At 49.3% G+C, this 12254-nt stretch overlaps 1 protein-coding gene across 6 annotated transcripts in view; it reads left to right on the top strand.

Annotated features, from left to right (window-relative positions):
• Positions 1–12254, top strand: part of LOC120945304 (inter-alpha-trypsin inhibitor heavy chain H3-like) — a 166666-nt gene that overhangs the window by 128170 nt on the left and 26242 nt on the right. For 4 of the 6 annotated variants that reach the window (XM_040359385.1, XM_040359383.1, XM_040359384.1 and 1 more), the window contains one exon: positions 882–938. The exons of the other annotated variants lie outside the window; for them this stretch is intronic. In XM_040359385.1, coding sequence (XP_040215319.1) covers positions 882–938 — 57 coding nt within the window. The remainder of the gene's footprint in view (positions 1–881; positions 939–12254) is intronic. 6 annotated transcript variants of the gene reach the window in all.

Below are 12254 nucleotides of genomic sequence, written 5' to 3'. Positions count from 1 at the left end.
GCCATCCCAGGAAGCCTATATTAACCACTGCACTGCTAGTCTGCTTTGCTGTTCAACCGTGTTGTTAGCTTTAGTTCCTGTCTGCAGTGTGCTACGATTATCTTCCTGTGTATTGTTTTTGGCTCGTCCCTGACTTCTCCTGTTTGCCTGTGATCCTGACCTTTTGCCTGTCCCTCGGTTACCCTTGTCTGCCTGTTGCCCTGACCTCGGCTTACCCATCACTACCGCTTGTCCTGCTTGCTGCTTCCCCTCTCTCCCTGTGGAGCGTGACCTAGGGGATCCCAGGGGTCGCGACCTGGATCCAGCTGCGGCGAAGACCATCCTCACCACTAGAGGCTCTGGTGAACACAAAGCTGGGTCTTAGACTCCCCGCCCTGGGCGATCTTGGGTTCACGCTTCCTCTCTAATCGCAGCAGTCGGCCATAGGGTTCACTACCCTGTGGTGCATCCCTGGCCCCAACGGGGTGCACTTTTCACCTGGCCACAGGTGACCTGACAATCTGAAGTTTTAGGTTTTCCCACCCCCTCAGGTCAGCATGTAATCTCTCTACCTCTTGCATTCCCCATGGGTCATAATGCATAGATAAAACCAGGCGCTCACATACAAGCAGGGCAAGGATCAACATAGGCGAAGGTGCATCTAAAGGATCCCTGTGTGACAGGAGGGGGCAGTGTACTGTGACAGGAGAGGGGGACAGAGTGACAGCAGGGGGGCAGAGTGACAGGAGGGGGGCAATGTGACAGGAGAGGGGAAGCAAAGTCAACTGGCTTCCAGTGAAATTGGGTGTGAGTATGTGAATTCCGGATAAAAGGTAAAAATAAACTTTTTTTTTAAGTGTTTTATATCATTAGTATTTATTTTTTCTTCATTTTGTCCTTAGCCGTGCAGACCTATTTATCACACCACCAACCTACCTACGCACCTTCATATCCCTATGGTAAAAAAAGATAATCTTTTTGGTTCTGTTTGTCTGAAATACCTGATAAAGACTTGTGCCAGGGGTAGAGGATTGATGCAGCAGTGAAGTTCCACTTTAATGTGGTAAATGTTTAGAGAGACCTACTAATAAGCTTTCTTGCTCATACATCACGGGACACAGAGCCTTAATTACTTAATAGGTTATGTAGTCACCACAGGTGATTGGACACTGGCAAACCCAATTAGAATTGAGTTCCTCCCCTATATAACCCCTCCCAAATGGAGAGTACCTCAGTTTTTTTGCCAGTGTTAAGGTCACGTTCAACATGCGCTAAGAAGAAAAATACTTTTTTGATGGTCTGGCTGCAGAGACCTAGGAGCTATAACCGGATCCATTCCTCCGGCTGATATCAAAGGCCTAAGATGGTTGGTACCCCGTCCTCGTGTAAGAAGAAACAAGGTTTTCCTGTAATGTCTCTCTGCGGAGGTCTGGGCTCTGGGATCCAGACTTTGGTGTACTAATACATCTGTGGCACGAAAAGTTTCTGGCAGAGTCTTCTACAGGTCCAGGTATGAGTTTTTTTCCTAATAAAACCCTTGGTAAACCTGAAGGTTGGCACAACTTGCCCGCCGTGATGGGTGAAAGCTGGAACTACTTTTAGTAGCATTCCTGCGGCGTGGATCAGGTAAGAAGAAGAACATTTTATTTATGCATTGTCTTCTTTGGAGTAGGATGTCTTTCCTGGTTCTCACCACTGGAGGCAGTAAGTGCAAACCTTGTGTTTTCTTACATAGCCTTCCAGGAATACATGCTCAGTGAAGTTGGACAAATATAACACCATTCACCTCCTTCCGCTGCAGGCTCTGCCACAATACGCATACAGCGTTCCAAAAGATGCCGCCCAGTAAACTCTCCCCCTCTTCCTCGTCTCCTGGGCACCGCCATGACAGCGGCACGTGTCGGGAGCGTGCTTTTACTGTCTGAATAGAGACATGGATAGGGGGAGGGCCGAAGTGGTTGATAGTGATCCGTGCTCAATGCAGCACACCTGTGTGCAGGTGCCAAGAGGCTGGTTCAAAAGGACAGCACGCCAGAGCCTTCTGTAAGCGGCATGGACACAGAGCTGTGGGCTGTAAGCATCCCTGTGGATTGAACCAGGCAAAACTAAGACTCCTACTCTGCATCAGGTTGTGCAGTGAGCTCATATTTTTGTGTATGTAAGACTATAGCACAACAGTGATTGCATTTATATTTGTGGATAGTACCTTTGCTTTGCAGTAAGGACTATGTCCCGAGAAGAGGGTCTAGGGCGAGTAAAAGAAGCACCAGAAAATCCTGCGTAAGGATTCTGAACTTGCCTGCAGTTTACCATCCCCCTCTGTCAGCCTGATGGCAGCCTCACAGGATGAGCCCCTGTCTGGTTTTGCAGCTTCTTCTATGGCAGCTCCTGTATACGTCACTGAGGACGCTTTAAAAGTTGCTTTGGATGGCATAGAATGAAGGATTGCTAATATTGTCGCAACCTCCTTAAGAGATAGCAGAAAACGGGGTAGATCCACTTCATCTGCTCTGGCTCTCTTTTCAGATGAGCCTTCTGAGGGTGAAAAATCCCTCTCTGGAGATGAGGATCATGCACAGTCTGAGGACTCAGAGGATGAGAGGTTTCCTGCGACTTCCCAGTCGCTACAGATGCAGGTGCAATATTATGCAGAGAGCGTGCGGGCCACTTACAAATTGCCTCCTGTTGAATCTTCTAGGCCCTCTGTTTCCTCTTTGAGATCCCGGAAATCCCTGCAGGCTGCATGCACCTTTCCAGTTCATCCCTTGCTGGATAAATTGATGTATGATGACTGGGTTTACCCAGACAAAGTGTTTTCTCCCCCTACGCAGTTTTCTCTCCTTTACCCTATGGAGGAAGGTTTCACCAAGAAATGGTGCCTGCTATTGATGCAGCTTTTTTTTGTGCAAACAAAAACCTGACCCTGTCCTTTAGACAACACGCAGGGTTTTAAGGATCCAACTGATAAAAAACTGGAGTCCCTATTAAAAGCCTCCTCTGCCATAGCTAAAGCTGTAGTACAATCTGCAGTTACAGCTATTGGTGTATGTCAGTTCCTCAAGGAACAAATTAAGCAGATGATTAATCTCCTCCCTTCAGAGGAGATTGAGGTTTATGAGGACCTTCCTAAGGCTTTGTGCTTTGCGATTGATGCGATTATGGACTCTGTTCAACAAGAATCTCGCTTAAATCTCCTGCAGGTACACATGCGCAGGTCCTTTTGGTTAAAACATTGGGAGACCGAGGCTTCCTGCAAGAAATACTTGGCAGCGGTCCCCTTTGGGGGAGAATGCCTGTTTGGGGATGAGCTGGATAAATACATCCAAAAGATTACCGGAGGCAAGTCTACTCTATTTCCGGTTAAGAAGAGTAAGCGTCCCTTTTTTAAACGTACTCTTTCTCCAGCCCATGGAAACTCAGTCTCCAGGCAGTGTCGACGACCGCCCCAGTCTAACACTAGGAGAAAGGCCCAGGGCCAAGCCCAAGGGCAATAAAAAACTTGGGGGTCAAGGTCTAAAAAGACCCCAAAACTTCCCTATGAAGGGATGCCCCAGCTCGGCCGAGTAGGGGGAAGTCTGCTGAATTTTGCAAACGCCTGACGGAACAAGGTTCAGGACAAGCGGATCATCGCCACAGTGTCCTCAGGCTACAAGCTAGAGTTCAGAGAACTTCCGCCACCCCGTTTTCTGAGATCAAGCGTTGCCAAAGATCCAGAAAAAAAGGCCTTTACTGTTGGCCTTGGAACACCTGTTGTCCCAAGGGGTAATCATAGAGTTAGCCCCAGAGGATCAGGGGTCAGGATTCTATTCAAACCTGTTTACGGTTCCAAAACCAAACGGGGATGTCAGACCTATCCTAGATCTAAAAAATCGGAATCAGCTTCTGAACATTCGCTCCTTCTGCATGGAGTCTGTCCGTTCAGATGTTTCCACCCTTCAGGGAGGGGAATTCCTGGCATCAATAGACATCAAAGATGCATATCTACATGTGCCAATATTCCCCGCTCACCAACGGTTTCTAAGGTTTGCGGTGGATCAGCGTCACTTTCAGTTTGTGGCCCTTCCTTTCGGGCTGGCTACAGCACCCCGAGTGTTCACAAAAATACTGGCCCCGGTCCTAGCAAGCCTAAGGGCACTAGGCATATCAGTAACAGCCTACCCGGATGATCTGTTGATTAAATTCCCTTTCTATACATTTGTATTAGGGATGGAGGCACAGACATGTGCCTCATTCAAAGTCCCATCTATGCTCATGCATAGGTCCACCTCACGTTTGGGCCACAATGTGCACAGCACAGTGGAATATTTAGAGTACCTAGGCTGGGTCCTCAATCTGAAGAAATCTTCCTTGCAGCCTCAAAAGAGGCTAAAGTACTTGGGCATGATTATAGACACGTCCCTAAGCAAGGTATTACTTCCCAAGCCAAAGGCAAAAGCCATAGGAGATTTGGTCCGAGTGGTAAAGGCAAAAAGAAGTCCTTCCATCCGTCTATGCATGAGATTATTGGGAAAGATGGTAGCCTCATTTGAGGCTGTCCCTTACGCCCAGTTTCACTCCAGACCGTTACAGGGCGGAATTCTGTCTGCTTGGAACAAAGATGTTCAGGCCCTGGATCTTCCTATGATCTTATCTCCAGGAGTTCGCCAGTGCCTCAATTGGTGGTTGCTTCCCCAAAATCTGTCAGAAGGAAAATCCTTCACTCCAGTTACCTGGAAAGTGATGACCATAGACGCCAGCCTTCTGGGCTGGGGGGGGCAGTGATAGAAGAAGTATCTGCCCAGGGGAAGTGGTCCGGGGCCGAAAAGCTCCTACCCATCAACATTCTGGAGATTCAGGCAATTCATTTGGCCCTCAAAGTTTGGTCTCAAAGACTGCAAGGCTGGCCTGTTTGGGTTCAGTCTGACAATGCTACAGCCGTGGCCTATATCAATCACCAAGGAGGCACCAGAAGCCTGGATGCCCAAAAAGAGGTGAATCACATCTTGGCCTGGGCAGAAAGGCATATTCCTCGCCCATCTGCGGTCTTCATTCCAGGGGTAGAAAATTGTCAGGCAGATTTTTTAAGCCGCCAGCAACTGAGTCCAGGAGAATGGTCTCTACACCCCGACATGTTTCAAATCATATGTCAGAAATGGGGAACCCCAGATGTGGACCTGTTGGCTTCCAGATTTAATGCAAAACTGGACAGCTTTGTGTCAAGAACAAGAGATCCCTATGCTCAAGGGTCAGATGCCCTGACAATCTCATGAGATCAGTATTCTCTGATTTATGCGTTCCCTCCAGTTCCGCTTCTCCCACGATTCCTTCAGAGAGTCAAGAAGGAAAGTCAGTGATTTTTATTGCCCCGGCTTGGCCCAGGAGACCCTGGTATGCAGAAGTCGTTAGGATGGCAGTAAGAAAAACTTGGGTTCTTCTATTACGCCCAGGCCTACCATCGCAGAGTCCAATATTCCACCCTGCCTTACAAAGTCTAAATTTGACGGTTTGGCTGTTGAGCCCCACATTCTGAGGAAACGTGGGCTCTCGGGGCCAGTCCTATCCACTCTGGTTAATGCTAGGAAGCCGGCCTCCAGGTTCATCTACTACAGAATCTGGAAGGCATATGTTTCCTGGTGTGAACCCATAAAGTGGCATCCTAGAAATTTCGCCATTAATAGGATTCTTGCCTTTCTTCAGTTGGGCTTAAATATTTAATTTGGCCTTGAGCACTATCAAGGGCCAAATCTGTCTGTATTTTTTCAAAGACCGCTTGCCTCTCATTCAAAGTTAGGGCCTTTGTTCAGGGTGCACTGCAGTCTCCAGTGTGCCCATGGGATTTGAATTTGGTGTTGTCTGTTTTACAGAAGCTACCTTTTGAACCTTTAAACCAGGTTTCTCTGACCTTGTATACATGACTGTTTTCCTCGACAAAATCCATCAAGAAACTTGGCGGCAGAGCTTTTTTGCACAGGAAAACGGCCGTGTGTATGTTTTTCGTTGAGAAAACTGTCATGAATCTTGATGAGAAAAAAAGAGAACAAGTTCTCTTTTTTTCCCGTCGGGAGTCTCAACTTCCTCGTCGTGTTTCTCGTCGGGCTGGTTTACGACAAGAAACACATTCGTGTGTATGCTTAGAAACCTGTGCGTGCTCAGAATAAAGTATGAGACGGGAGCGCACCTTCGGAAAAAGTAGCGTTCGTAATGGAGATAGCACATTCGTCACGTTGCAAAAATGCTTGCATCGTTTAAATGCTGCGCATTTAAATCATCTTTAGAATGGTAAAAAAAAATGAACAATAATGATCTTCTTTTGCTGCTGATATTCACACAGAGTTCTGACTAACTTTTTGTAAAATTTTTCATGCTGATCTCATGAATATTTTTGAATAATTTATATAGCCATATTTTTTTTATTTTTTTTAAATACAGATCTTAATTTTGAATTATTATTTAATTTCTAGTCATCTCCATGATTTATTTTTTTATTTTGTTGTGTCAAGTTACCACCATTGTAACATTATTATTTGGTCTTATCAGATCTGTCCCTTTTATAATTAGACCTTTTGTATTTTTTTTAAAGTTAACCTGCCTACTCACAAGCTAAATTTTTGGGTTGATTAAAAACACATAGGCAAGTATGAACTGTAAAACAAAATGACCATTTATTCTGGTAAAGTATAGAAATAAAATGAATAGAAGGCAGCACTGAAGAACAGCAAGTCCTATGAAGAAACGAGCGGAAAGGAACGCACTGTAAAACAAATACGCCCTGAAAGAGAAGATACGAACCCACAAGCACAGACTGAACCGCAGAAAATGATCTGAAAGCACAAAGACTGAAAAGCGCGAATCGTCACTCACCAAACTTTTACTAACATGCGGCAACACGAGATTAGCAAAAGCAGCACCAAGGGTGGCGCCAATGGAATTGAACTTCCCCTTTATAGTGCCGTCGTACGTGTTGTACGTCACCGTGTTTGAGAACAACGAGATTTTGTCTTGACAGTGTGTACGCAAAGAAGGCTTGACAAGATTCTCGACAAGCCTGACAAGTTTTTTCTTGTAGCCATATTCTCAGCTAGGAGGGTATCGGAATTGGCTGCTCTTTCGTGTGAAGAACCGTATATGATTATTCATTAAGAGAGGGTGGTGCTGCGGCCTCGCCCGAATTTCTTACCTAAGGTGGTTTCAGGTTTTTATCTGAACCAAGATATAGTCCTACCGTCTTTTTTTCCATATCCGCAGTCTGCGGAGGAAGAGAGTTTACACTCTCTAGATGTTGTAAGAGTGGTAAAGGTTTATCTGCAAGCTACGGCTCAGATAAGGAAGACAGATTGTCTATTCATTCTGCCACAAGGCCCAAAGAATCCACTAAAATCCACTATTGCAAGGTGCAGGGCCGGACTGGGAATAAAATCCAGCCCTGGAAAAAATTTCATACCAGCCCCATAGCATTATTATACCAGCCCAACAGCAAACGTCATTATTTTCTTGTTCATGAAAGGGAAAACCATACATTTTAAAGCACATTTGAAGAATGTATTATATATATATATATGGAAGACAGATATGAAAGTAGTAGGTATATGTAGGTATAGTGGAAAACTGGGAAGCCTATACTACATGCTGTGTACCCCTGGCGGGGAGTTGGATCTGGTGAGTGGGGACCACTGGTCCTTTTCTCACCCTTTATGGTATAAAGCGGGCATCACTAAATGGCGGCCTGCGGGCCACATGCGGCCCGCGGCACTCTGCCATTCGGACCGCTTCGGTACTGCGATGTAGGAGCCTTTTCTTCCTCCTGCCATCGCTCTGTAATCCTCACAGAGCCGACAGCGGGAGGCGGAACAATTCTGGGTGGAGGGCGGAGCTGCCCGAGGTTATCAAACAGGCGATTGGCTGCTAGGACTGTCTTTCATCCTAGCAGCCAATCACCTGTTTGTTACCTCGGCCCTCCATCCAGAACTGTCCCGCCTCCCTTCCTGCAACTCCTCTCCTGTCCCTATCCAGACATGCTGTGCCTCCCTCCGATCTGTCTGTGTAAGGTAGGACAGTGAGGGGGTGAAGTAAAGAGCTAACATCTGAATGTGGGGGGAGGATTCCAAGCCTCAGGATTGCAGTGATGTGGGGAAAGGGGCTAAGGACATCAAAGAGGGGGAGCTAAGCACTGAAGTGTGGGGGGGGGGACAGAGGACTGGAGTGTGGGGGGGGGACTGAGGACTGGAGTGTGGGGGGGGGGGACTGAGGACTGGAGTGTGGGGGGGGACTGAGGACTGGAGTGTGGGGGGGGACTGAGGACTGGAGTGTGGGGGGGGGACTGAGGACTGGAGTGTGGGGGGGACTGAGGACTGGAGTGTGGGGGGGGACTGAGGACTGGAGTGTGGGGGGACTGAGGACTGGGGAGTGTGGGGGGAGCTGAGGACTGTAATGTGGGGGGAGCTGAGGACTGTAATGTGGGGGGAGATGAGGACTGTAATGTGGGGGGAGCTGAGGACTGTAATGTGGGGGGAGCCAAGGACTGTAAGGTGGGGGGGCTTGAAGAAGTTAAATTGGGGTGACCAAGGACTGTAATGTGGGGGGAGCTGAGGACAGTGATGTGGGGGGAGCTGAGGACTGTAATGTGGGGGGAGCTGAGGACTGTAATGTGGGGGGAGCTGAGGACTGTAATGTGGGGGGAGCTGAGGACTGTAATGTGGGGGGGCTTGAAGAAGTTAAATTGGGGTGACCAAGAAGGACAGTGATGTGGGGGGAGCTGAGGACAGTAATGTGGGGGGAGCTGAAGACTGTAATGTGGGCGAAGCTAAGGACTGTAATGTGGGGGGAGCCGAGGACTGTAAGGTGGGGGGAGCCGAGGACTGTAATGTGGGGGGAGCCTGAAGAAGTTAAATTGGGGTGACCAAGAACTGTCATGTGAGGGGGGCTAAGGATATTAAAGTGGAGGTTGGGAATGTAATGTAGGGGGGAGCTGAGGACTGTAATGTGGGGGGAGCTGAGGACTGTAATGTGGGGGGAGCCGAGGACTGTAAGGTGGGGGGGCTAAGGATATTAAAGTGGAGGTTGGGAATGTAATGTGGGGGGTAGGCTGAGGACTGTGATGTGAGGGACTGAGGACAGTGATGTGGAGGGGTTGAGGACTGTAATGTGTGGGGGGGACTGAGGACTGTAATGTGGGGTTATGATATAAATAGGGGCAGAGGACAGTACTGGTAATGGGGGTTGATGTTAAGGGAGTGTGAGAACATTACTGTGGAAAGAGTGGAGGGGGTGATGTAAAGGGGGAGCTGAGGACACTCTTTAAGAGGGGATCTTGGTGTGAAGGGGGTTAAGGACTGTGATGTGCACTGGGGACTAAGGACGCTGATATAATAATGGGTTAAGATCTGTGCATGTGCATTAGGTGCACACGTTGTGGGTGGATTAGCCTATTTTAATGGGCTGCACTACCCACAAGAAACAGAGACAAAGAAGTCCTTGACCTTTTTAAAAAAAAAAAAAATTGCACCGCACCAAGCTGCATTGTGCTGCAGCAACAGAGGTCCGACATGATATTCGGACCTCTGCTAGAAGAAAATGTTACTGACCGGACCTTGGCGAATTGTAATTCAATACCCCTGGTATAAAGGGATAAGGCACAGGCAGCGCCATCACCCCAATCCTCACACATTTTCTATCACATTCACCTACCCCTTTAAGGCCTCATTCACACGGACGGACCGTTTGGGTCCGCATGTCAGTTTTGACGGCGGACCTGAACGGCCGCTCCATGCATCTCTATGGAGCGTTGGATGTCAGTGGAGACTTGTCCGCTGACATCCGACCCTATCCGATCCGCTAAAATCAGACGTATGGGGGCCACGTCCCCATCCATCCATGCGGATCGGATCGGGTAAGATCTGATGAAAATGGACATGCTGTCCGTTTTCATCAGATCGCTCCATAGGGACACAGCGGTACCCGACAAGCCCCTCCCCGCTCAGTGAGCAGAGAGGAGCTTGTCATCTGCGGACTGATCTCCCGCTAAACTGACGGGAGCAGGCGGACTCCGTAGCGACGGAGTCCGCCTCGTGTGAATGAGGCCTTAGGGGTTGGGTTTCCAGGGGGGCAGCAGCCCAATTCACGGTCCTAAGCGCAGGCAGATTATTGTTTTTTATTTTTTCAAATTACAGATTTTTTTTTTTTTTGCATTTAAAAGGTAGGTGCAGAGACGGGGGGGGGGGGGGGGGTTGACCACGGAATGGTGAGAGAGATATTATACAGTCCAGATTACAATTTGCTGGGGCAGCAAAGGTGACAGAGAGAGGGGGGTGCACCATGCAACCCCCCCCTCTGTCACCTACCTTTTCTGCCCCTGCAAATTGTAATCTGTATAATCTCTCTCACACCATTGCACGGTGCACTCCCTCCCCCCCCCCCCTCTCTGAGATTATTATACAGTTTACAGTTTTCAGGGGAAGCAAAGGTAGGTGACAGAGAGAGGAGGGGGGGGGGGCGGGGGGTGCACCGTTATATGGTGAGAGAGAGATACATGTACAGGTCAGCATTTCATTAAAATATATTTGGTCACCTTGTGCTCCAAGGTTGGCGGGCGCCGTTAATTTCTTGTCCTCTCTGCCTCCTCTGCCATGTGACCCTGCAGGAGAAATAGTGGGCGGTGCTGGCGCCGCACAGGACGATGGAACCGATCTGACGTTCGGTTCTCTTTCCCTTCGGCTCCTCCCCTCCCTCAGTCACATGATCGCTCCGCCTCCAGTCCCAGTGAGTCCACCCACACAGCGCCGGGTTAGATGCAAAGGACAGTGCGGCGGCGAGCATGGCGGCCGGCCCGCCGCTGCTTTATATTTGTGACACACGCTGCACGCATGACACTGGAGTGACTGCCTGTCATAGGGCAGGCGTCCACCACCCCTGCATAATTGCAAAGTGCGGCCGCGATGGCGGCCGCAATGGCGTCCGGCGGCCGCCGCCGTGGCCAACAGCTAATACATTTTACTGGCAGCAGGCGGCCTACCGGGAATTTTCCCGCTATCCCGGTAGGCCAGTCCGGCCCTGGCAAGGTGGATTCGACAAGTCATTATTCAGGCCTATGGTTTAGAAAGGAAGATCCCTCCTTTTCAGGTGAAAGCGCACTCGACTAGAGCAGTTGGTGCTTCATGGGCAGTGCATCACCAGGCCTCCATAGCTCAGATCTGTAAGGCTGCTACTTGGTCTTCGGTCCATACATTTACTAAATTCTACCATGTAGATGTGAGGGGTTACAAGGATGCCACCTTCGAGCGTAGTGTGCTGCAGGCAGCAGTATATAGATCCTCTGGCTCGATATCAGTCTTATTCTGATCTGTGTCTCCCTCCCCTCAATTTTAGCATTGCTATGGGACATCCCATTAAGTGATTAAGGCTCTGTGTCCCGTGATGTATGGTCAAGAAAATAGGATTTTTTAATACAGCTTACCTGTAAAATCCTTTTTTTGGGAATACATCACGGGACACAGAGCTCCCACCCCTCTTCGGAGTTAAAGCGGAGTTCCACCCTATTTTACAACTTCTTTGCATTCGTTTTTACACTGCCCCTTTAAATACATTTGGGATGTTTTATTTTTGTCTTTTAAAAACTCACGTTTTTATCTGTGAGTCTCTTATTCCCCCGCCGCGGCGGAATGGCCCCCCCCCCCCCCGCCGCATCCAGCGCTGCTATGCCTCCTGGGATATGTGTCTCTTCAATCCCAGGAGGCTGGGCTGAACATCGCAGCCGTGGATGAACATCTCGGGGGGCGGGAGGGAGGGAGGGCAGTGCCGCCCATAGAGGTGGTGTCCTTCCTCTTCTCCCTCTCCAACTCCTCCCCCGTCCTAGCTCCTCCACCCGTCCTAGCACCGCCCCCGTCCTAGCACCGCCCCCGTCCTAGCTCCTCCACCCGTCCGTCACCGCCGCCCCCGTCCTCCTCCCTCCACCACCCGCCCACCTGCCATCTGTCTCCGGTGCACGGAGATACAGATCATCAGGCAGAGAGAGCGAGTCTCTGTCTGATAGATCTGTATGTGAGAGCACCGAGGATAGTACAGCCCCGCCTCCCTGTACATAGAAACATCGCTCTGCACTGTGTGTTACAATAAAAGTGCAGGGAGGCGGGGCTGTACTATGATCACTGTACTCACATACAGATCTACACAGACAGAGATGTGCTCTGTATGCCTGATCATCTGTACCTCCCCCCACTCTGCACATAATGTCACCGCACTGTCACCGCACCGTCACCGCACTGTCACCGCACTGTCACCGCACCGTCACCGCACCGTCACCG

The sequence above is a fragment of the Rana temporaria genome, chromosome 7 (genome assembly GCF_905171775.1).
Source record: "Rana temporaria chromosome 7, aRanTem1.1, whole genome shotgun sequence".
Lineage (NCBI taxonomy): Eukaryota > Metazoa > Chordata > Amphibia > Anura > Ranidae > Rana > Rana temporaria.
This window is presented reverse-complemented; position numbering and strand designations above follow the sequence as displayed.